This window comes from Astatotilapia calliptera, chromosome 18 (assembly GCF_964374335.1).
Source record: "Astatotilapia calliptera chromosome 18, fAstCal68.1, whole genome shotgun sequence".
Classification (NCBI taxonomy): domain Eukaryota; kingdom Metazoa; phylum Chordata; class Actinopteri; order Cichliformes; family Cichlidae; genus Astatotilapia; species Astatotilapia calliptera.
The window spans coordinates 2174479-2200648 of record NC_137439.1 but is presented as its reverse complement, the minus strand read 5'-3'; the positions used below and the strand labels follow the sequence as shown (position 1 = coordinate 2200648).

At 45.5% G+C, this 26170-nt stretch overlaps 1 protein-coding gene across 1 annotated transcript; it reads left to right on the top strand.

The window, feature by feature from the left end:
- The first annotated feature begins 188 nt into the window (after positions 1–188).
- LOC113010280 (cytolytic toxin-alpha-like) lies at positions 189–26114 on the top strand. The gene is made up of 5 exons (XM_080292940.1): positions 189–246; positions 2793–2899; positions 12490–12599; positions 21054–23488; positions 26094–26114. The coding sequence occupies exons 3-5, from the start codon at positions 12503–12505 to the stop codon at positions 26112–26114; spliced, it is 2553 nt and encodes an 850-aa protein (XP_080149066.1). The 5' UTR covers positions 189–246; positions 2793–2899; positions 12490–12502.
- The last annotated feature ends 56 nt before the right edge of the window (positions 26115–26170 follow it).

Genomic DNA, 26170 nt, shown 5'->3' with positions numbered 1-26170 from the left:
TTAAACTGCCATAACACAGTGTGGGTGCTTAAGCTGTTCTCAAAAGTCTTTTTCTTTCCTTTTTGTAAATCCTGTATAACAAGTGTGACTTGTGGTTCTCCCTGTTTACAGAGGAAGCAGGTCACACATTCCTGAGAAATCAGTCCCTCCTCTCTGTATGTCCTATAAAACCCAAAGGTGGGCAAAGTTTGTTCCTTACAGAGACGTCAGAGGCAGAACAACCTGAGAGACCAACTCCTGTGTGCAGTGAGTACTGTGGTTACATATTTTATTTGCTTCCTGACTGTAGTTATCTTTTGAATAAAAGCTTAATCAGTATTTATATCAAGTCAGTATTTTTTTCTTATAACAGAAAACAGTTGAAACCTTTAATTTTCTTACTAAAAATCATTTACCTTCATCAGCTTTTTCAAATAATCTCACTTTGTCAAATCACAACAACAGTCACATGACTGTTGTTGTGATTTGACGCTATATAAATAAAATTGAATTGAACCTTCTGTGAATGGTACTCATGGCCACTGAAAACACAACAGAGTCAGCTGTTACTAACTAACTACTACTAACCCCAAGTTGCCTACCGATGCATCCATCAGAGCATGAATGTGTGTGTGAATGTTAGTTAAGAAGCACTAGCTAACAGCTTAGGAAAAAGTGCTTGTGCAAATGGGAGTGATTGGATGACTGTACGAGTTCTGTAAAGCGCTTTGAGTGCACATGATAGAGTAGAAAAGCGCTATAAAAGAACCAGTCCATTTTCCATTTATCAAAATCTCATCTTTAAGGTCTCCACATTCACAGGCAGTGTTAGACCTAGATCTGCCTTCTAAGTTCTCTGCTGTTTTTCTGCAGTTTGAGCCTGGGAATTTTTCAGTCTTAAAGGAAGCAATCGACCATTTAAGACCTTGTAATACTGGTGGATGTCTCTGTCCCACTGCAGCCTTTGCTTAACCGGTCTTTAACATCATGTAGACCAGCGGTCTCCAACCTTTTTTGCGCCACGGACCGGTTTATGCCCGACAATATTTTCATGGACCGGCCTTTAATGTGTCGCGGATAAATACAACAAAATAAAACTAGTACCGGTACCGAAAAAAAGAAGATTTATTCATAACACACGTGAAAAGACCCAGGAAAACCGAGTTAACGATAAAAACGATAACAAAATAACCCTGAAAACTATACATTTCACACCTTAGTCTCAACTCTCGCGGCCCGGTACCAAACGACTCACGGACCGGTACCGGTCCGAGGCCCGGGGGTTGGGGACCGCTGATGTAGACAGTTAACACAGACCTTTCTCAGCCTAAACGAAAATAAGACTGAAGTTATTGTTTGTGGAAGTGATGCCCCTTTGGATAAGTTAACTGATACGCTCGGTCCTCTTGCTTGTCATCACTTCCACACTGTAAGAAATCTCAGTGTTTTTAGATAGATCTTCAAATTAGAGAAACAAGTGTCCACAGTTGTCGAAATCAGTTTGTATCAGTTATGTGAAATTGCCAAAGCGAAGCCTCATCTTCCTCCTAAAGACCTAGTAAAACATTTATGACTTCATCACCTCTAGACTGGACTACTGCAATTCTCTCTACTTTGGTCTTTAACACTCATCTCTCCATCACTTGCAGTTCGCCCAAAATGCTGCTGCATGTCTTCCAACAGGTGTTAGAAAGTCTGAACTCATCACTCCAGTTTTAGCAAATTTACACTGGCTCCCTGTAAAATATTGTATTGATTTTAAGATGCTTTTACTTACTTTCAAAGTTTTAAATGATCTGGCGAGCAGTTACTTAAGCAAATTCCTCAACGTATATAACTGCAATAGAGCACTGAGATCTTAGTACAGCCCAATAAAGGAGATGGGGCCTTCACAGCTGCAGCACCTAGACTCTGGAACATCAGCCACTCAATATTTGTACTTAAGAGTCTATACAGCGTTTCAAATCGCGTTTAAAACTCACTTTTTATGCTGGCTGTTAATTCAAGTTTGAGTTCCATCAGGTTTGTTTTATGTTTGTTTTGTTTTTATGTTAAATATGTTGTCATTGAAGAAACTGTTTTTACCAGAGACCAGACTGCATCAAATTTATTGTTCTGAATATTTCCAGTTTTGTTTTTGGAGGAACTAAATCTGCAGGTTTCACCAGAGAAGCTTCTGTAACTGGTCATTAACAGCTCTGTGGGAGTCACGGTGGTGGAACGATATCGCAGACGTTCAATTTCAGAATTGTTACAAACCAACAGGATACACATGCAGCCCATGCAATAATGTTACTTTAAAACGTTTCCACCTCAAAGGGCCGAGGGAAGCTCAATAGGTGAAATTTTATATGAATCGTTTTCTGAAGCAGTTGAAACATAGTAAGAACTGAAATATATTTAAGAACTAATTCAACAATACTTTATAAGTACATACTTCACACATATAATTTAATTGGTGTTCCTTAAATACAGTCTTAGTAACATGAATAACCTCAACTTGCTCTCACAGATTTATTTGTGTCCATCGTTGTTCGTGCACGTCCATGTTTTCTAACATGTGGAAGGTCCTGAGTGTGAAACCAGCAGGTCTTTAATACTGGATGCAATACTGTGATGGAATAATTCAGTAACAGCAGTCAAAGCATAAGAAACTCTTAAATGTATAGAATCAAGTCACTTTTGTTTTCAGTTTTCTGGGCTTTTTCTCTTTAGTGCACCAACAAATCAAGAGTTAAACTGATTATAAAGCTTCAGATAAGCTGTTCTGCTTGTAAAGGTGTTTTTTCTCTGGTTTTCCCTCCTGGTTAAAGCTGCAGCATAAAGCTCAGACCATTTCTGAGAAATCAGAGTTCTTCCTGACCTTCCCAAAGGAACAATAGCTGGTGGAGTGTGTTCCTGTCAGGGACTTCATTCTGCTGTGAGTATGTGGTTTGACTTGTTTTGTTTGTTTTAGATCTTCCTGATTCCTCATCGCTAAGATTTCTTTTTATATTTTTTGTTGTGAGTCACAACAAAAACTAACAGACTTAAAAACTCCTTTGTCCCACACGCCATCAGACTGTTTAACTCCTCTCTGGAGGGGAGAGGGAGGGGAAACAGGAGGACAAAGGAGGGGGGAACAACTAAGCTGTAGTGCCTCTTCACCTCACTGTGCAATACCTTTGTTAATAGTCAACGGTGCAATAGACCTCAATACTTGAAATGTGCAATTCACTTGTATTTTTATTCCTATTTATTCTATTTATCCCCTTCGCATATTTTATTTATATTTGTCTCTGTATTTATATGTGTGTGTGTGTGTGTGTGTGTGTGTGTGTGTGTGTGTGTGTGTGTGTGTGTGTGTGTGTGTGTGTGTGTGTGTGTGTGTATATATATAATATTCTGTAACTCTGTAACTTCGGTCGTTGCTGTGCTTTTGGAAACCGAATTTCCCAGAGGAACCCACCCGAGGGATTAATAAAGTTTTAGCTTATCTTATCTTATCTTACAAGGCATTTTCAGGTTATTTCCTGTTCAGACATTTATTTATTTTTTATAATTTGCTTATTACGTTCGTACCACAAAACTATATCAGCCAAATGAACTCCGAGCTGCTGTTTTATAAAAGAAATGTCCATCAGCTGTAGAGACGCTGTAGCTTAAACTGCCTGTTGTCATTCTTACAGTTTCAAATACTGTCTCTCTCAATCTCGGTGTGGCTGTAACTCAGGAGGTCACCGACTAATCCGCAGGTCTGCATGCCAAATATTCTTGGGCAACATCAAGTTGCTCTCCAATGCATCCACTGGAGTATGAATGTTAGATAGAAAATACTTTCAGAAAAAGTGCTTGTGCGAGCAGGTGAATGAGACAAGTTGTGTGAAGCACTTTCAGTGCTCAGAATACAAAGTGCTGTATAAGAACCAGTCAGTTGGCAACCTTGTGGTTTACTGACTTAGACCACTGAAACTTCAGCTTTCTGTCTTCTCACCAATGAGAGGAGCAGTGTGAGCGAGAGTGACTCACACTCTCCTTTGATTACATTTACTGAACTATTGTTATATTAGTTTTTTGTTATTTTGTTATATTTCTTTTGTAAAAGAAGATGGCGGCGCGCACGGGTGCAGCGGCTCTTAGCTCTCCAGTTTGGTGCTTGTTTTTACTTTTAATGTGGATATTTTTGAATGTTTGCAACGCCGCCATCTCTTACAGTCGCCAGAACCTAATTGACCTCGGTTTTAAATATAGTTTGTTTGTTTCTGGCAACTATCAGCGAACACAAAATCCTGGAGGAGATAGCGAGACCACCAGGGTCACCGTGGATGGTCTGCCCGCCCAGCAAGCGTAGAAGGCGACGGAGGGAAAGAAAGCAGAAGAGGGGATGCTGGTCGGGTTCAGACGCTAGGCTATGCAAAAATCCACACCGGCCAGCGCTTCCGAGCCTTTTCCTATCGAACGCCAGATCCATTACCCACAAATTGGACGAATTGGAGCTACAGATAGCCACCACGAGCTTTGCACGTAACTGCAGCATTATTCTTATTACGGAGACGTGGCTTCACCCGCTGATTCCCGACGCTGCAGTCGAGTTAGCAGGCCGCACGCTACACCGGCACGACAGAAACAGCAACTCAGGTAAAAGCAGAGGAGGGGGGCTATGTGTTTACGTGCATAACGAGTGGTGTTGTAACAGCAGGATCATTCACACACACTGTTCTCCTGATTTGGAGGTTCTGGCAGTCTCGTGCAGACCTTTTTACATCCCGAGGGAGTTTACAGTAGTTATTGTGATAGCTGTTTATATACCGCCGGATGCTAACGTCAGCACGGCTCTCAGCCTCTTGCTGAACACCATAAACAAACAACAGCTTGCCCACCCCGATGGGGTTTTTATTGTCGCCGGCGACTTTAACAAAGCGTGCCTAAAGACTGTGCTTCCTAAATTTGTCCAGTTTGTGGACTTTGCTACGAGAGGAGAACACACTTTGGACCATGTCTATTCAAACATCAGGCATGCTTTCAGAGCGACACCCCTCCCCCACCTGGCTGGATCTGACCACCTCTGCATGTCCCTCACCACCACCTACACCCCCCTGCTGAGAAAAACAAAGCCCCAGACAAAGACAATAAAAACCTGGCCTGAAGGAGCCCTTTCTCAACTGCAGGACTGCTTCTCAACAACTGTATGGGATTTATTCTCCAGCCACAACCTCCAGGAGTACACGGACACTGTACTCTCGTACATCAGGAACTGTGTTGACAATGTCACCGTCAACAAAAGGGTCAGGGTGTTTCCAAATCAAAAACCCTGGATGAATAGTGAAGTGCAATCCCTCCTAAAAAGCCGCAACACTGCCTTCAAGTCAGGGGACAGGGCTGCGTATAGGGCGGCCAGGGCAGACCTGAGTAGAGGCATCAGGAAAGCTAAGGCTGCCTATAGGAGGAGGATTGAAGATCACTTTACTGACAACGACCCCAGAAAAATGTGGCAGGGGATCAATCACATTACCAACTACAGAAGCAATAACCAGGCGACATCTAGGACTGATGCCTCACTGGCTGAGGATCTAAACCGTTTCTTCGCCCGCTTTGAGACGACCAGGCCCTCAGCTGCCACACCACTTCCACCCGCCCCCAGCACTGGCACACTAACACTTAGGGAGCATCAAGTGAGGTGTGTTCTAAGGTCAGTGAATCCCAGGAAGGCGGCAGGTCCTGATGGAATACATGGAAAGGTTCTCAGAGCATGTGCTGACGAACTGACCGGAGTCTTCACTAAAATCTTCAACCTTTCCTTGTCATCAAACACCGTCCCGCCCTGCCTCAAAACCTCCACCATCATCCCCATCGCCAAGAAGACAGCTGTGGCCAGCCCAAATGACTACAGGCCTGTTGCACTTACGCCTGTAGTGATGAAGTGCTTTGAGAGACTGGTCTGTCAGCACATCAGGGCCGGTCTGCCTCCCACTCTGGACCCCCATCAATTTGCCTACAGGAAAAATCGTTCCACCGAGGACGCTATCACCATAGCGCTCCACACTGCGCTGAGTCACCTGGAGCACCGAGGAAGCTATGTGAGAATGCTCTTCCTGGACTTCAGCTCAGCATTCAATCATATCATCCCGGAGATCCTGGTCCAGAAACTGTCTCACCTGGGACTCTCCACCCCCATCTGCCTCTGGATCAAGGACTTCCTGACAAATAGACCACAGTCTGTCAGACTCGGCCCCCACCGGTCCAGCACCATCACACTCAGCACCGGGTCTCCACAAGGATGTGTTTTGAGTCCCCTCCTGTTTACGCTCTACACATCCGACTGCTCCCCTACCCATCTCTCAAACACCATCATAAAGTTCGCGGATGACACCACAGTGGTTGGACTCATCTCAAGGGGGGATGAGTCGGACTACAGAGATGAGGTCAACAGACTGACTGAGTGGTGTTCAGTTAACAACCTCCAACTGAACACCACGAAAACTAAAGAACTTATCTTGGACTTCAGGAAGGGCAGAGCAGATCCGGCCCCACTTTACATTCACGGGAACTGTGTGGAGAGGGTACACTCCATGAGGTTTCTGGGCGTGCAGATCTCTGATGACCTCTCCTGGACTGCAAATACTACAGCGGTGGTTAAAAAGGCCCAGCAGCGTCTCCACTTTCTGAGAGTGCTCAGGAGGAACAACCTGGAGGAGAGGCTGCTGGTGACATTTTACAGAGCCACCATAGAGAGCATCCTAACGTACGGCATAACAACATGGTATGCAGGGTGCTCAGCTGCAGACAGGAAAGTACTGCAGAGGGTCATCAACACAGCCCAGAAGATCACTGGCTGCTCTCTGCCCAGCCTGGAGGTCACTGCAAACTCTCGGTACCTCAGCAGAGCTGGCAATATCATCAAGGACCACTCTCACCCCAGCAACCAACTGTTTGAACTATTACCGTCAGGCCGACGGTACAGGTCACATAAAACCAGGACAAACAGATTCAGGGATAGCTTCTTTCCCAGAGCTATCACCGTAGTAAATAAGCACAAAAACAACTGAACCTGCTTAGCTATACCATACCATCACTGCCATTATATCATGCTGCTATTCATACTGTCATTATATTAATGCTGCTATCCTGTATATATCGTACTTACTATTGTTTGAGTACTTGTGATTGTTTTATTGTACTTTTTATATTTTACATTTATATTTATTATTGAAACTTGCACCAAGGGAGTGGCACTCCAATTTCGTTGTACTTTGTACAATGACAATAAAGGCTATTCTATTCTTCTATTCTATTCTTCTATTATTGTGTATGATATGTTCGCATCAGTGTTGAAAAGAAATGCACATTATATATTTGTGCTTGTTCTACAAAGAGGTTTTGTTTCATCTGATTGTTAAATTGAATTTTTGTCAATCATTTTTTCCCAGTTTGGATTCAGGAGACAGACACTATCTCTACTTTTAAGATTAGGCTTCAAACTTTCCTTTTTGCTAAAGCATATAGTTAGGGCTGGACCAGGTGACCCTGAATCCTCCCTTAGTTACACTCCTATAGGCTTAACCTGCAAGAGGATTCCCATGATGCGTTGAGTGTTTTTTCTTCAGTTACCATTTTATGTGTTTATCAGTTTCAGTTTCAGTTTTATTTGTCATATGCAAGTTAGCACAGGGTCAACATTGCAATGAAATCTATTTGACGAGCAGCAGACAGTAATTCAGCAGTATAATATGTAAAAAACAGTAAGAGCAAAATGTTTATAAAATATAGTAAAAAGAAAAAAGTTAACAGGAAATACACACACACTTGTGAATAGATAAAGGAAATCTTAAATAGGAATGTAACCATTGACATGTTATTGGGGGGGGGGGGGGGCAAATGGGATATTGCACATGAGATAAAGTGGCATGAGTGAACAGCAGTACAAACTGAACAGTACAAAATTTTGAGTGGCAGTTAGTACAGTATTGCACAGAGTAAGGTTTTTATTTGTTTAAATACTAATGACAATGAAGTGACCAGTGCTGTCAGCGTTGATCTCGTCAAAATGACGTTAACCCCATAACCACATTAACGCGGCAAATCTCCGGTAGCTCGTAAACGCGTGAGCACCATGCAGCCCTACGCATGGGGCGATCCACGTCAACTTGCTTACGGATATTTGCCGCGTTAATGCGGTTATGGGGTTAACGTCATTTTGACGAGATCAACGCTGACAGCAATAGTTTATACACCAGAGGGTCTGATTGTTGGGTTTTCTCTGTATTATTCTGGTCTTTAGTGTACAATGTAAAGCACTTTGAAGTAACTGTTGTTGTGATTTCGTGCTATATAAAATAAACTCGATTTCATTAAAAAATATTTAGATTAACAGTTTTCTGGAAATGACCTACTGCCAACGTACGATACTCGTGAAGAAAAACTATACAAAATGTGTTTAGAAGCATTTCAAATGAAGCTTTGCAGTAGATGTGGATCAATAAAGAGTTTTAATGCCTGAACCTGCAGCTGTTTGCTTTCCAGTGGATGCACAGCTGTGCAGGATCACCATCTACTGATGTAATAAGGTTTTATCTTAATATTGTCGTGGTTTTAGGCAAGGATTCAAGCGACACCTTGTAGAGCACTCAAACTCCGACCTTTATTGTCTACTTCCTGTTTCAGAACCCCCTTTCACAATAAAACAGGTTATACTCAAACAGATTACACCACATCCTCCTTTCGCTGAAAACATCAAACTTACAAGAACATTTACAGCATATATGAAAACTGTACTCTCTTTTTTTTTCTTAGAACCTTTCATAGAAACTTTTCTTTCTCTTCAACCTTTTTTCCTTTACTTTTAAACCCATGTTTTTCTTTTTTGTTTTGTTTATTTTCACAAGTCCAGTCTTTGTGGTTTTTTGACAACCCTGCCAGCCCTAGTTCTGACAGGACCTGGGTCTTCTGTCTTAGGAGTCAGAGTTGTAGTCGCCGATAGGTTTGAAGCAGGCAGGGCGTTCTCTGTTGGACTGAGAGGCGTAATTGGGGTTTGTAACTTTGGTGTGGCATCTGGCAATGGCTGGAGGTGATGCCTATTTCTCCTGATGGCTCCTGAAGGGGTCTCGACAATGTATGAGCGGGGTGTGGAGTGAGAGGAGATGACAGTCCCTTCACGCCTAGTGTCTGTAATCCACACTGGTTGTCCCGGTGAGAGTGGAGGAAGTTCTGTCACACGATGTCTCCTGTTGTACGCAACACTGTCCTTCATCACTCTCTCTCTCACTTTTGTCAACACTGTAGCCTTGTTGGGCAGGCTGGGATTGAGCAAAGAAGGAAGCTGGGGAACTGACGTGTGCAGTCTTTGTCCCATTAGTAGTTGCGCAGGGCTATATCCATTAGCCAATGGGGTTGCTCTGTAAGCTAGAAGTGCAAGATATAGATCTTTTGTTTTCTTTAGCAGACTTTTCACAGTTTGGACATGACACTCAGCCTCACCATTGCTTTGTGCAAATCTTGGACTGCTTGTTACATGTCTGAACCCATAAGCTGCTCCAAAGTCTTTGAACTGTTGGCTTGAAAACTGAGGTCCATTGTCACTGTAGAGAAACTCTGGAATCCCATGTCTGGAAAAGATTGATTTTAGATGCACTATAACATCCTCCGATCTTGTGGGAGTAAGTTTGGCTATTTCCACAAATTTAGAGTAGTAGTCCACCAGAAGCACATAGTTGCTGTTGTTAAACGTAAAAAGGTCTGCTCCAACTTTTTGCCATGGTCTCTCAGGGAGTTGGCTTGGCATTAAGGGTTGCAGGAAGCATCTGCAGACAGTTTTAACTCTTTGTTTGGGTCATAGAGTGCAAGAATGGGAGTTGACGTCAGATCGCCTTTCAGCTGATTGAACGCTTTTTGCTGTGCGCAGCTCCAAACCCACTGATTTTTCTTCGAGAGCAGGTCTCTTAGGGGCTTGTCTTTTTCGGCCAGTCCTGGGATGAATTTGCCTAATTGGTTAAGCATCCCGAGAAAGCTGCGCACTTCACTGGCGTTTGACGGCTCTTTCATTGCTGTGATCGCTCTAATTTTGTCTGGGTCTGGCTGTACTCCCTCCGCAGACAAAATGTGTCCGAGGAACTTCACTTCCTGTTTGCTAAGGTCACATTTCTCCAGGTTTAGCGTGACACCGGCCTCTTGGAGTTTATTGAGCACTATGTGCAGCCTGGCGTTGTGCTCCTGCTGATCCTGTCCCCAAATGAGGATGTCATCCATGTGACAAACCACACCTGGCAGCCCATTAAGGATCACTGACATTCTACGCTGAAAATGTTCTGGGGCTGACGCTATTCCAAAGGGAAGTCTGTTAAAGTGGAAGCGCCCAAAGGGTGTAATGAATGTTGTGTAGTGTGCTGACTCTGGTGACAATGGAACCTGCCAGAAGCCTCTGTTTGCATCTAACTTACTGAAGACTTTTGCTCCCGCCAGGGATCCAAGTGTCTGTTCAACCGAAGGCAGGATGTACTTTTCTCTGCACACTGCTTCATTGAGGTGGGTGAGGTCAACACAAATACGCACAGAGTCGTTTTTTGTTGGCACTGGGACCATACCTGCACACCATTCTGTTGGTTCTTCAACTCTGCTGATTACTCCCATGAACTCCATTCTTTCCAGTTCCCGTTTCACCTTTCCTAACAAAGGGATGGGGACCCGTCTTGGTGCGGCCAGGGAAGAAGGCACAGCATTGGGTTTCAACTTAATCGTATAAGGTTGTTGCATTAAACCTAATCCCTGACACAGCTTTGGGTAGTTCTCATTCAACACATTCATGTCAATACTGTCAGCTCTACACACAAGGTTCAGCTTGACACTTGTTGGCCTGCTTAACAGTGCTATGTGCAAATCTTTGATAATGTAGACATTTTCCTGTATTTCCTGTTCACCTTTGCAAATTGTTTCTCTGCTCATACCCAACACATCAAGTGGAGTACCACCTGGACCAAACAATGGTCTATCTGGTTTACATAACTCTGTCTCATTTTGGTTTATGCAGTAATACATCTGGGCTGGGATAACAGAGACGTCAGCTCCTGTGTCCATCTTAAATCTAACTTTGTGGTTTCTGATAGTAAGGTCTGCATACCAAGGATCTGAACCTGCGTCTACAGAACCAAGAAACACGGGTGTATCATCACTTTTCTCTGTTTCTGTCACATGCACAGATTTAACAGATTTACACACTTTACTGAAGTGTCCTCTTTTACCACATGAGTGACATGTTGCATCTTTTGCTGGGCATTGTCCTTTACCATGCGCAGGGGTTTTCCCACACCTGTAGCATGATCTCCCATTTGGTGTTTTGTCCTTTGTTGTGCATTTACGTTCTCTTCGGGGTTTGAATGTTGAATGCCTTTGTTCCCTGTGCTTCGCTGTCACAGCATCTATTTCCATCTTATTTTCCCCTCTGATGTCTGTCTGTTGTTTTTTGATGACTTCAGACTGCCGGGCCTGATTAACCGCTTTCTCCAATGTCAAATCTCTGTCGATTTGAAGTCTCTCCGCTAAGCTGATGTCCCTCAGACCCACGACGAGGCGATCTCTTATTAACTCATCGTGCAGTGCACCATAACTGCAGTTTTCAGCTAAAGCATAAAGTGCGGTGACAAACGAGTCAACAGTCTCATTAGCTTGCTGTGTTCTTTGATTAAAGCGGGCTCTCTCATAGATAATGTTTTTCCTGGGAACAAAGTACGTATCCAAAGTGTCTCTTACAAAGGCAGCAGTACAAAGCAGTATGTCCGATAAAGGTTGCCCTCGGAGGATATCATCTGCTTCATCCCCCATGCAGTAGATGAGTGTGTTCACCTGGTTAGCCTCTGAGCTAAGGTGCAGGTTGCTTGCAAGTCGAAATCTTTCAAACCTCCTTATCCACTTTTCCCATTGCTGTGGCTTTGAGAAATCAAACAGCTCGGGAGGATGGATGGTGAATGTGGCATTCGGGGGTAAGTTGGCGTTAGCATTATAGCTGCCGTTAGCTTGCTGGTGGGGCGGTGACGTGCGAGGCTGTGTAGCTGTTGCGCTAGCTCCCGCTTCTTCGTCCGACATCTTATCGTCTGGAGGAAAAACTCTTTACCGCTCCCAAAGCCGCTTGCTGTCACTCCCCGATGACAAGGCTCTTACTGCAATCCCACTTCTGACACCAAGTCGTGGTTTTAGGCAAGGATTCAAGCGACACCTTGTAGAGCACTCAAACTCCGACCTTTATTGTCTACTTCCTGTTTCAGAACCCCCTTTCACAATAAAACAGGTTATACTCAAACAGATTACACCACAAGTATGTAAATATATAAGAGGTGTTATTGACAGTCATAAACAGAAACAGTTTGTTTCCGTAAAACTGAACGTGCAGCATTTTACAACCTACTACACTGTCACTGTCTCACCCAGGAGGTGCCAGGTGGAACTATTCCAGATGTTGTCAGTTATAGTAATGGGTATAAAAACAAACAGCTGGACAGCAGAAGAACCAGAAAAACATCCTCAAAATTTTTCTGTGTTTTCCAGGTTAGACTGAAGAATGGACGGTACATCAGGTGAGATGGAGGTGGCAGCGCTCGGTCGGCCTTTCAGCGTCGGGATGCTGTACGACTGTCGCAGTGACTCGCTCGTCACTGGTAAGAATTCACATGTAAAAATTCTTTATGCATCACAAACTTTCGTTTTTTAAAGCCAGTCGACTGTAGAATAATATATATATAAGTCTGGCCTAAGTCTTCTGTTGATGACGGCAGCAGTCCAGGACTTGAGTTAATTTTCTTTAAGTTCCACAGAAGAATTGGTTACATCAGAGCTTGCCAGGCTTAATCCAAATGCAGTGCAGCCATACGTGAACTTACAGTTGTAGAAGATACGGTATATGTGACTATGAGCATGGTTTTCTGGAAACAGAAACAGGCAATTCTGTAATCAGTAGAGTCAAAAGTAACTAAGAAACAATCACAACACATCATCTACTCAACACAGAGGTATTTAACAATGTCCACAAGGGGTCACTGTAGACCATAAAGACCATCAGCTGAAGCAGCAGATGTGAGCCCAAACAGGTTCCCATCACTCCAGCCTTTCTGCCAGTAAAAGTAGCCACGCCCCTAACTCCAGTATCAGATACGTGTTATAAAATAATTCACCCGTGGCTACTTTTACTACGGACAATACCTACAACCACGATTACCGACACTAACAAGCTGATCTACAATACAATACTAATAACCAATAAAACAAAGTAATAACAAACCAACAAACACGAAAACACCAGACATTATGATACAGACTTATAGTTTGTTTTTCCTCGGTGCGCCTGCTCGCTGCTGAAGTCAAAGTAAACTTTATTGTCATCTCCGCTACATACAGTCCAGTAGATAGAGAGACGAGACGACGAGGCTCCAGTTACAGCAGTGCAAGTAAACAAACAATATATATAAGAAGAGTAAGAAAATAAATATACACTTTAGGACTCGGGGTAAAGGGATCAATAACAATTTAAAATGTATAATTTATAGTTTGATGATTTAAAGTCTCACACACAACCCGTGGAAAGGGGAGGGGGCCCTGCTGCTTCCAAATAGAGCACATTTCATTCATACTGTTGTAAATCCAAGCTCATTATGGATTAATGATTTGAATCCTGGGTTCAAAGCCATCAGGTGCTCAGTTTAGAAAAAAGAGAAAAGAAGAGGAGGAGAAACGAGCAAAAGATGCAGGTAAGCAGATGTGTGATTGGATAATGGCAGCTCATCCTGAAACAATCAGAATCAGAATACTTTATTAATCCCTAAGCAAATTATGTGAGTTACAGTTGCTCCAAGAAGATATGGTAAAAATAGCAACAGTAACAGACTAAGCTCCAAACAATACATTATGTTACAGATTTTAATATTAATTAGTCATTGTCAGTTGTTGATTTGTCCTGTTCTCATTGTGTGACGAGTTATGATGGCTGTCTGGTAGCTGTTTGCATACTGTAACATTCACAAGAACCAGACGGTTGGGTCTCAGTTTGTCCGTTTATTCGGCACATAAGCAAGCGGGTTGCTAACTCAGGGGAGAGCGCCCTCGTGCTACACCTCTCTTCAGCCTGGCACACACACATAACACCGAACAACCAGGTCCCCCCTCCCCTTCCTCTACACCACCCTCCCTACTTCCTGCAGCACAACCAAACATGAATCTTAAAGGAACAACAACAGTGTGCAGAGATAACCAACATGTCACTGTACAATAACACTTAACCATCGTTACACTGCCCCCCCAGCAATAAGTTCCTCGTCCCCGAGGGAACGACACAGTCTCTGAGGCGGGGTGGTAGCCTACGTTCCCTCCTTGACCTCCTGAGCCCCTGAGGTGGACGCGGAGCTTCGGGGCTTTGGGGTGAAGAGTCCGAGGGAGGGGAACGCAGCCCCGGTCGGGGGCCCCTCTGAGCAGGGTCATGGACGCTCTGTACACGTCCCTCTGGAAAGGAGGGGAGGGACTGCCCTCTGTAGGGGGTCATCCGGTCTCTGTGCAGCGCTACTATCCTCCCCCTAGGAGGCAACTGCACCCTGTAAACAACTTCCCCCACTCGCTCTAGGACGCTGCAAGGCCCCACCCTCTTTGGGCTGTAGACCCACACCAGCTCCCCAGCACGGAAGTGCCTCCCCTTAGTGGTGATGTCGTAATTCCTCTTTTGGCGCAGGCCTGCCTTCGCCAGCTGCTCTCGGGCGTAGGAATGTGCAGAATCCAGCCGGTCCTGCAGCTTCCTTGCGTAGTCCCGGCCCGGTGGTGCCTCTGGCGCGTCCGGGGGCTTCCCAAAAGCCAACTCTGCAGGAGTTCTCAGCTCTCTCCCTAACATGAGCAGGGCAGGCGTACATTGGGTGGAGTCCTGCACTGCCGACCTGTAGGCCATGAGGGTAAGGGGAAGATGGTAATCCCAGTCCCGTTGGTGTTCTGAGGTAAGGATGGCTAGCTGCTGGGCCAGCGTCCTGTTAAACCTTTCCACCAGCCCATCGCTTTGGGGGTGAAGTGGGGTGGTGCGGGTCTTCTTAATCCCAAGGCGTTCGCACATGGCAGCAAAAACCTTGGACTCAAAGTTACGCCCCTGGTCACTGTGGAGGATCTCTGCTGTTCCAAAGCGGCTGAACATCCCCTCCACTAATACATCAGCGACAGTCTCAGCCTCCTGATCTGGGACGGCGTATGCTTCCGGCCACTTGGTAAAATAGTCCATGGCCACAAGAACATAGCGGTTTCCTCTGTCTGTGCGAGGAAATGGGCCCATGACGTCCACAGCTACTCGCTCCATTGGGGCTCCTGCTGGTTGCTGCTGAAGCTGAGCCCGGGACTGGTCCTGTGGCCCTTTGTGTGAGGAACATGCATCACAGCTGCGGCAAAAGTCCTCCACATCCCTCCGCTGTTGACCCCAGTAATAGCCCTGGCGGAGGCGGCGGAGAGTCTTGGAGACCCCAAAGTGGCCGGAGCCAGTGCTCCCATGGCAGGCTTCCAGCACAGCTGACCTCAGCGACCTTGGCACCACAACCTGCCACCTCTCCTCCCCCGTGGCAGGATCCTTCCAGGTACACTCCAACACCCCCTCCTTCAGCCTGAGAGCTGCAAACTTGGCCCACAGCCCCCTGGTACAGATGGAAAACCCAGTGACCTCATCCCAAAGGGGTTGCTCCCCCTTCTCCAGCCACTGCAGGACCGGCAGCAGGTCCGTGTCTTGTTCCTGCCATGCCCTCCACTCCGCTGCATCCACCACCAGAAGAGCCCTGCAGGCGAGCTGTGCTGCTCCGTCTATTGTCGTGAGTTCCCGCTTTATTTCCTCTCGCTTCTCACAGTAACGGCAGCCAGCTGCAGCACATGGGCGGCAAGAGAGGGCGTCTGCGTTAGAATGGTGCGTCCCTGCTCTGTGCTCCACATTGAAATTGAAGGCTTGGAGCTCCTCCAGCCAGCGAGCCACCTGTCCCTCTGGCTCCCTGAAAGACATCAGCCACTGAAGGGCAGCATGATCAGTTCTGATAACAAATGCTGTGCCGCACAGGTAGTACTTAAAGTGTCTCACCCCCGCCACCACAGCCAACAGCTCTCGTCGTGTGACACAGTAGCGCCGCTCACTCCTGTTCAGGACCCGGCTGAAGTACGCCACCACCTTCTCCCCTTTCGGCCCAACCTGCGACAACACCGCTCCCAGCCCCACATTACTTGCGTCAGTGTCCAGGACAAAAGGCAGGGTGGGGTCAGGGGGGGCAAGGACTGGGGACTCTGTCAGCGATCTGCGGAGGGTGTCGAACGCCTGCTGACAGTCCTGTGTCCAGATGAAGTCACGGTCCTTCTGCAGCAGGTGGAAGAGTGGTGCGGTTATGGAGGAAAAGCCCTTCACAAACCTCCTGTAATAAGACGCCAGTCCTAGGAAGCTTTTGAGCTGTTTCTGGTCTGCTGGTGTGGGCCACCCGGTAATGGTGTGAATTTTTTCCTCCAAAGTGCTGATGCCCTCACGACCCAGCTTGTGGCCCAGAAACTCCACCTCCCTCCTCATGAAGTGGCACTTGTCGGGATGCAGCTTCAGGCCTGCAGCCGCCACCCTCTCCAACACTTGTCTCAGGGCATCCAGGGCAGCATCAAAGGAGCCCCCGTGCACTAGAAGATCATCCAGGTAAACCAGACACCATTGCCGTGGGACGCCAGCCAGCACACTGTCCATAAGCCTCTCGATGGTCGCAGGAGCGTTGCAAAGGCCAAAACTCAGGACTTTGAACTGCCATAGTCCCCTGTTAGTGCAGAAGGCTGTCTTCGGTCTGGATTCAGGGGACAGTGGCACCTGCCAGTAGCCACTCCGCAGGTCCAGGGTGGAGAACCAGGAGGACCCGGCTACTAAGTCGAGAGACTCATCAATCCTGGGAAGGGGGTAAGAGTCCTTCTTCGTCACTTTGTTGAGTGGTCTGTAGTCCACACAGAAACACATCCTAGGACTTTTTTTCTTAGGCACCATCACCACCGCGGAGGCCCACGGGCTATCAGATGGCTCTATGATGCCCGCCTTCATCATTTCACACAACTCTCTGTCCGCAGCCTCCTGATGAGCCAGGGGCAGGCGGCGGGGGCGCACTTTAATAGGCTGGGCATCCCCGGTCTCAATGATGTGCTCTACCAAGTGTGTCAAGCCAACATCACTTTCTTTCAGGGCAAAAATGTCACTAAACTCTTTTAGTACCTGCCATAGACTCTCTTCCTGCTGTGGAGTCAGCCCCTCACAGTTCTTTGACCAGATACTCCTCACTGCTGAGAGCCTCTCCTCCTCCTCCGCCCGCTGTTCTGCTGGCGGGTCTGTAGGGGTCTCTGCGGTGGAGGTGGACGCCGCGGCAGATGCTGTGCAGACCGGGGGAGGAATAAGCGGCACCTTCTTCCCATCAGGGAGTACGAGGAATCCTTTGCCTAAGTCCAGTACACCACCAATGGCTCGTAAAAAATCCAGCCCAAGGATGCAGGCGTCCTGCACGTCAGCCACCCAGGCAGCATAAGACACACCGAGGTCCCCCACCTTGAACTGGAACACTCCCCTCCCTCTCATTGGGGCCAGATCACCGGTCACAGTCTTAAGTTGCACATTAGTCGGTTGCACAGCAGCTCCGGTTGGGACAACATCGGGTCGGACCAGCGTTGCATTGGACCCCGTGTCCAGCAGGGCCGTACAGGACACCCCCGCAATCGTCACTGGAACATGGCAAAAGCCGTCAACCTGGGTCCAGCCCACAGCGATGGCCGCACCGGGTGGAGGTGGTGTGGGGATGTCGTTCTCCCAGGCCCGTGTACTTCCACCTACACGGGCCCGTGGGCGTTTCCCTGAACCGCTGCAAGCTTGGGGCACTGCCTGATGAGGTGTCCGACTTGTCCACATCCCCAACTGCACAGGCCCGCTGGCATCTCCATCTGTTCCACAGGTGCTGACACAGCCCTCACCACGTGTGCGTCATCAGCGCCCCCAGAGGATCCTGCAAGCATCTCCCTCTCCAACGCTAGCTCCAGGGCTGCACTGAGTGTGGCCGGTCGAGCAAGCTGAGTTTGCATACGGAGCTCTTTAGGGCTCAGGGCCTGCAGGAACTGGTCCCGAGCTAACTCCGCCTGCACTGATGGTGGCATGCTGTCATACGCCCTCCGGCAAAGGCACTCGACTTCATGGGCCAAAATGCGGAGGGGCTCACCTGGCAATCTGCGTCTGTTGTGGAACTCCGACCTCAGCAGCACTGGTTGGTTATACTGCCCGAAGCGCCTCTGAAGTGCTCCGACCAGAGCATTATAATCTCCCCTCTGCTCCTCGGTCAGCAGCAGCAGGCATGCAGCTGCATCCTCACACGGCACAAAGCCAATTGGAGAGCTTTATGTTCCTCAGACCAGCCAGCTGCAACAGCTAACAGCTCGAACTGTGCGATAAACACTTCCCATGGCGTCTTGCCGCTGAACTTAGGCGTTTTTATATTCGCTGCAGCTTGCTGGGCGCCGCCATGTTTGTTTACATCACGTGACGGCGCGCCAAGCGAGGTCGACTCCTTCCCGCCGGAATCGCGGCCGCTGTGCGAACAGTTCCCGAGCCTAGTCAAACCTGGAGAAAATCCAGCCTCGGCAGACAGCCGCAGCGCCGTTTCCCTCACTCCATGGGCGGGCGCGCGCGGACGAACCTCCCTCTCCTCCCTCTCCTCCCTCTCCTCCGTCTCCTTCTTAATCCTGCCCGGCAACATCCTCGTCTCGTAACGGCAAGCGTCGCCAGCAACAGGGTGTCGGGCGTTCTGGGGTTCTTTTTTCTTTCTTCACTTCTGACACCAATGTAACGTTCACAAGAACCAGACGGTTGGGTCTCAGTTTGTCCGTTTATTCGGCACATAAGCAAGCGGGTTGCTAACTCAGGGGAGAGCGCCCTCGTGCTACACCTCTCTTCAGCCTGGCACACACACATAACACCGAACAACCAGGTCCCCCCTCCCCTTCCTCTACACCACCCTCCCTACTTCCTGCAGCACAACCAAACATGAATCTTAAAGGAACAACAACAGTGTGCAGAGATAACCAACATGTCACTGTACAATAACACTTAACCATCGTTACAATACAATGCATACTCTCTCTCTCTTCATATGTGTGTGTGTGTTTCTCTGGTGAAATTCAGTATGGTTCCGACAAAAGTTCTATGTTAACCCTCTGGGGTCCAGGGTATAATTGGCTGTTTTTGACTACTTTTAATTTTACCTCTATATTTCACCTTTAAAATATGTTTTTCTTGCCTTGTTTGGTATCATTGTTTTCAGCACAACCTCAAATATCTGAAATTTGAGTTATTTTTTCATTTTAGTATACTATATTAGCACAGTTGATCTAAACTCAGACAGGAAATTCAAAATCCGAGTAAAAAAAAGTTATATTTTTTACTGTAAAACCCACAAACATGTTTAACGAATCATTTTCATAGCTTGAAATGCAAATAGAAATTGTACATTTCTAAAAAATTATGCACAAGTTTTGCAAACAACAAAGTTATATGGTACTATTTACCTAAAAATGCAGCCAAGACCTCAGGCGTTTTTTATATAACCATTTAAATCTATTTACAGAACAATCAGGTGTGCTGCATCAAAGAAGAAGGCACACAAATTATTTGTGCCAGTCCAAAAAATGTAGTTTGTGTTCAGTATAAGACAGAGGAGAACAGCACAGGCCTAAACCTGCAGGTCTGACAGCAGGAGGTGCATCAGTCCAGTTTTCCATGTGGGAACAGCATTTACACTGGAATCTGCCTTTGACGGCTTTTTTAGAGCAAATATGAAATTCAGCAGTCTAACTGACACACAATACAAAACAATAACTACACAACACACTAACTACAGCCTCCAAACACGCTAAACATCACTAATGTCTCACATAGTGATACCCGCTTTCCGTTGTGGGTGTCACTCCTAAAAACTTCCCCTTCTCCCTAAACAACCAACTGGCGCGCCAGAGGGAGTCTTCGCCCAGGGCGCCAAACAGGCTAGAACCGTCACTGTCTGTTGGGACTAACTCCTTTTTGGAGCCTTGTGGTACCCAGAGGAACTGTAGTGTTTAACATTTCCAAGTTTCAGCTCCACAGGTTGCCTCGTGGTTTTAACTGCACCCAGTTGTGTTAAAGTGATCCGGACTGTTCCTTTGTCCTGCTAATTTTTATTTTTACAATTCTCAAAGAAGGTTCAAACTGAGCCTTCAAACAGAATTAAAACCTGCTGCTTGCTCAAAGTTGTTGGATTCTAGCAGATTAGTGTTTGAAGTCCTCTGGAAACAGCCGAGGTTTTATTATTCCTGCTTCTGACTTCTATTTATGCCTTTTTGTAAAAGAAAAAACAAAACAAAAACAAGCTCTAACTAGCTGCTGTAATCAATGTGCAACTGACAGGGCCTAAAGATAACATAAAGATAAGAACATCTTCCCTGATCCTCATGAGTAAAGTCAGTCACTATTAAAACAAGTTGGCAGCCATGATGCAACACCTGGAAATCCGCTCCAACTCTTAGAGCGCTTTTCCATTTGGAGCTACTCAGGTTGGCTTGAGTCGACTCAGTCTTTACGATTTCATCATTAGCTGGTAATACCTGGTACCAGATACTTTTTTAGTACCAACTGCATGTCACTGATTGGCTGATCAGTGACATGCAGTCTTTTGACAGTGGCGTCACTAAATTAGTTATTAGAACGTTTCCCTCACGAAAATCCAAACTGCCATTTTTGACATTATTACTGTCATTATCTTAAATACTGAAAACTCAGATGCAGAGCCTGAACTCTTCATCTGAAAGAACTCAGTTAATCTGGTTCATCCAGACAAACAAAATATTTGTGCTTCATTTACTATTTTGATTTCATTTTGGTGAATAAAGAAAAAGAGATGAAAAACAAAACAAGGAAAATCATGAAATCAACAGCAAAAGTTTGACAAGTTTGCTCATAGAAAGACACCGCTCTGTGTATTTATTTTAAAATTCACATTTTTTAAAATCATTTTTTAACATTTATTTTAGAATTTGATTTAATTGATGGAGTCCTGGTAGTACTTTTGTTGCTTCTTCTTTTGCAGGAATGACTCTGTGGGATCGTGATGACCTGATGAAAGATGTTGGAGAAAGACCGCAGGCCTCTAATGATTTTGAAATTGTTGCATCTGAATCAATTTCAGACAAATCTTCAGCTCTAAATGTTGATGCTTCACTGAAGGCAAGTTTCCTGGGTGGACTGGTTCAGGTTGATGGATCTGCCAAATATCTGAATGATAGTAAATCTTCCAGAAATCAGGCCAGAGTAACACTGAAGTACAAGGCAACCACAAAGATCCAGGAGCTGTCCATGAATCATCTTGGAAGAGGAAACGTGAAGCATCCATATGTTTTTGATCAAGGCTTAGCAACACATGTAGTCACAGCTATTCTTTATGGAGCACAAGCTTTCTTTGTGTTTGACCGTGAAGTTTCTGAACATGAAGATCATCAAGATGTTCAGGGCAACTTGAAGGTGATCATCAAGAAGATTCCCTTACTTTCTGTAGAGGGTGAAGGTTCCCTGAAGATGGAAGAGAAGGACAAAGAAAGTGTTCATAAATTCTCCTGTAAATTTTATGGAGACTTCTGTCTTCCAAAACCACCAACAACCTTTCAAGGTGCAGTAGAAGTCTACCAGAGCCTGCCAGAATTACTGGGAGACAAATCTGTACCAGTGAAGGTCTGGCTGCTGCCACTGACAGCTTTAGATTCTTCTGCTGCTAAACTCGTCCGTCAGATCAGTATAGGATTAGTTCAAGAAGCACAGACAGTCCTGGAGGACTTCAGTGAGGTGGAAATGAGGAACAATGATGTACTGGGAACCAGCTCTGCACAGCAGTTCCCACAGATTGGTAAAAAGCTTAAAAGTTTCAAAGAAATGTGCTCTGAGTTCAAGCTGGAATTCCAACAGACTTTGGCCAAGAAGCTTCCATCAATCCGAGGAGGAGGAGAAGAGGAAGCTGAGCTTGCAGAGATCCTGAAGAAGAGACTTTCTTCACCTTTCAACAGCAAAAACCTGAACGAGTGGATGGACTGTAAAGAGAGAGAAATCTACACTTTAATGTCTTTTACCAGGATGATGGAAAACACCAAAATCATCTCGTCTCAAAATGATCTGTACAAGGAAAGTCTGAGTGCAGAGCATGTTGTGTGTTTTGTTTTCACCTCTCTGGGAAAGGATGAACCGTACCTCTCAGCTTTATCAAGATACTTAAGAGGAAAAACCAACCCAGACCTTCAAGATCCTCACACTCATGATGTAGAGAAGGAACAATGGTACGCCTCAAAAGAAGTAACGGCTGAAATGAGGAAGAAAGCAAAACTCTTCAGTGATTTTGCAGAGGCCAACAAGGAGAACAAGAACATGAAGTTCCTGACAGTGGGGTTAACTAATGAGACCCAGGAAGGTTCCAGCATCCACCTTTATGAAGGTGGATTTGCTGTCAGTGAGAACTTTGAGCCTCCTTCAAAGCCTGAAACTCTGACAGCAGCTGACATAAACCACAACAGTGTGACACTGAAGATTTCTCCACCCAGATTTGGAGCAGAGAACATCACCTCCTACTCTGTTGAGTACTGTGTCAGTGGAGAGGATGGATGGCAGCAGAAGACAGAAGCAAAGGCTGAAGAAGTCACAGTGAGAGATCTGAAGCCAAACACAGAGTATGTGTTCAGATGCAGAGCAGTGACCTCAGCAGGTGTCGGCCCGGATAATCAAGTTTCTATTAAAACAGCTTCAAGTGGCAGAAACAACAAAAGCTTGCTGATGACCAAAGAAGTCTTAAAGGAGCGCAAACAGCTTGAAACAGCCATTGAAGGTTTGCAGCCACAAGTTAGAACTGCATTAGCAAAGCTTGAAGAAATTAAGACAACCAAAGAAAAGGTCAAAGAGTATGAAGCAGTCATAACTTCAAATGAAAACTTTGAGATTGAGGTGGATGTTATTAAACCAGTCCAAAAACCAATCACAGAGAAAGGAGCATTCATCACCAACTGCCAGAAATGTTCAATAACATGTCACTACCCATGTGCAATAGCACAAGATAGTGAGAAACGTGGCTGTGCATCAATGGATAAGAACGGAATGTGCACTGTCTGTCCTGGAAAATGCATTTGGAGTGTGCATTTCAATCAGACATACAGGTGGGAGTATGTTCAAGTGAAAGAGAAGCATACAGTGCAAGAGCTGAAAAGCAAGTATGAAACAGCTAATAAAGAAAAGATGACTGTTCAGGAACTGATTGAGAGGCAGGAAGAAGAGATTGTTCACCTTCAGGACACGATGGTGTCCCTCATAGATCAGTCAGCTCAGTGTATAACTCGACTGCAAGAGATCAGCCTGAGGCCAAACCCTCTGACCACCCCAGAGTACATTGACATGATGATTGAGGGAGAAAGATCAGAGGCCAAAGAGGGTTACCAGGCTCGAATCAAATCTTTGGAGGCAATGAAGGAGAGGGCAAATCTTATCTCCAAGGTAACGCGACGAGACAAACTTGCAAAAACGGAGGAGGAATTATCTGAAGAAAGAAAGGAGAAGACGGAAAAGCAAGGCTTTGCTAAGAAAGTTCTAAATTTCTATGGATATTCAGGTTAATATTACGAAGGTCTACAGATATGTCAGCAGTGCTATGAGGATTAAACAATTTAAAGCAGCTTGATAAAAAGTTCTGAATATGTAAAATAAAAAGGCCAGCTCTTCAAGCTGTTAAGATTCTTTCATTGTAATCTCCCAACAATCATTAAATTAAACCAGAATCTATGAGCAGATTGTTTCTTGTCTATGTGGAAAATTTTCTTTTTAACATGTTTAATGATCTCTGACAGCTGGACCACTGCTGCCAGATGTTTTTTTATTTATTGTCAAAATATTTCAGTATAATCAGTCTTTGTCTTAATTACAGGTCATTTCTGTTCTGCCAGTTTGATGTATTTAAGTTCACCAAGGTACGGTGGCTGGGAAATGCAAAGCGCAACAAATTAAAAAACGGCAACAAATTAAAAATCCACAACAAATTAAAAATCCGCAAAAAATTAAAAAACCGCAACAAATTAAAAATCCTTGACGGAAATGGATTGTCTGAAATACCGGAAGTGACACAACGATTAGCCTAATAGGGCTTTTGGACAGTGATGTCACGAGAGGGGGCGTGGCCAGGATTTTTGGTTGAGGCGCCATGTTTCTGGGCCGAACAATGCGCTAGCGAAAGAGGAGCCAAAGTACACGGATAACACCAGCTATGGTTCGTACTTGCTGTGTGGTCGGTTGTAAAGTTCGATCGCACGACCGGCAAGGGAATAAGGTTGAAAATGGTTTATCTTTTCATTCTTTCCCCACCTGGAAGCAACATGAGGCCCCCCCCCCCCCCCCCTCTTTCTTAAATAGATAATTATCATATCTGATATCATATCTCAGTACAATAATATTGAATGGGTTGCATTGTTGTATTTTGTCATGTTTCTCAGGTCTTTGTCTGAATTTCTACGAACATTATTGCTAAGGATTGTCTTATTGCATTGGAGTCACACTGGGTTAAATATGTACACTTGGGTTTTAAGGGGTATTTATTATTTTCTTCTTTTTTTTTTTGGGTTGTATGGAAGCCCCAAACGCAATTTCATTGTTCTTGACAATGACAATAAATAAATACTACTACTATGTTACCAAAAGAAGGTGTCTAGTGTGACCAGGAGATATTTTATTTTGTATTCTTATAATCAGCTATCATTGATTAATCATTTACCATTGTTGAATCAGTGGACAGAATAATCTTTGAATCACATCTATGTTACTTTGAGCAAATATTAATGCACACAGATGATCAGTACTTGGACACCGGCCTGTCTGCGTTCAGTTCTGCACGTACGCCGGCCTGTAACAACACACACACACACTTAAACAGAAAGGTCGTCTTAGGACAGTCTCTCTGAGAGCTACACTATCACAAAATGCACAATGTATTACACACTTGTTTTTCTCTAAAGTAGCATATGATGTCCATATAAGGAGAACTTTTTGAGTGCGAGGAACTGTTATCATTGCCAGTAAGGTCTAACTGTGTGACGTCATAATGACTATAAAGCTTTCTGTCTTTGTGCAAACGAAGAAGAAGTCCGGCTCTTCCCACACTGTAATGTGTGTTTTAATAAATGATCTGTGCTGACCCAAACTATATCCCAGTCGTAGTCTCTTCCTCAAAATCCGAACCATGACACTAGTTGTCATGGTCCTGGGCCATGTGGGCCCAGTATTCTTAGTTCTTTGTATTTTTGTATTTCGTTCCTTATTTTAGGCCGTGTTTTCTGAGTTGCCCTCTTGTGTTGCCCTCTTGGATCCTTGGATCCAAGATGGCGCCGGTGTGCATGGCTGGCCGTCTTCGACTCCGTCTGCGCCTCGGCGTTGTACTCCTTGTGTCTTTATCTTTGGCACTTTGTTCTCTAGGTGATTGTACGCTAATAACCTATGATAGAAACACGCTCCTGAATCTTCGTTTCTCCTGTTCTCAACGACCGAACTGTCTTGGGACCGCGGGTGATGCCATTCCCCTGATGCCCGTCTCTCCCACTCATCTGACCGATTTACCTCTTCACATGCCCCGCAGGATACGCCCCAGGAGACGGGGTAGAAGGAGTGGTGTCCGTGTCCGCTTCAAGGCTTATATCAGAGCCATGGCTACGGATTACCCCCCTACTAGCTGTGAATTTTCTCGTTTCATCCACCATCTTGGTAGCCGCTTTGCGGCTAAACTGCTCAACCACCGTTGGATATGTCCCGTTGGCCCTCAGTCCTATCCTGCCTGTCCAGTGGCCTTCCACTCTGCTCGTTCTTGGATATCACTGCCTGGCCGTGGTGTTCAGCAAAACAACCTCAGTACCCTCAAACGAGCTACTACTAAGGACAGGACTCCTCGGACTCGGATGGCCTTATTTAATGTTAGGTCTCTTTCTAATAAGGCCTTCCTCTTAAATGATTTTTTTCTCTCCTCGGGTCTGGATGTTTTATTTTTGACTGAGACATGGACCTCTCCGGGTGAGTTCATCCCCTTCTCTGAACTTCTCCCTTCTGACTGTGCCTTTTTTAGCTCATCGAGGCTTACTGGTAGAGGTGGTGGCTTAGCCTCGGTTTTTAGAAATAAACTTGAGGCACGGCTGCTACCCT

Excerpts from the sequence above, each read along its gene's own strand:
- LOC113010280 (XM_080292940.1), top strand. The coding sequence starts at position 12,503 with ATGGACGGTACATCAGGTGAGATGGAGGTGGCAGCGCTCGGTCGGCCT. Across the intron at positions 12,600-21,053 it reads CAGTGACTCGCTCGTCACTG|GAATGACTCTGTGGGATCGT; the intron begins GTAAGAATTCAC and ends CTTCTTTTGCAG. Across the intron at positions 23,489-26,093 it reads GGGCAAATCTTATCTCCAAG|CTCATCGAGGCTTACTGGTA; the intron begins GTAACGCGACGA and ends TGCCTTTTTTAG.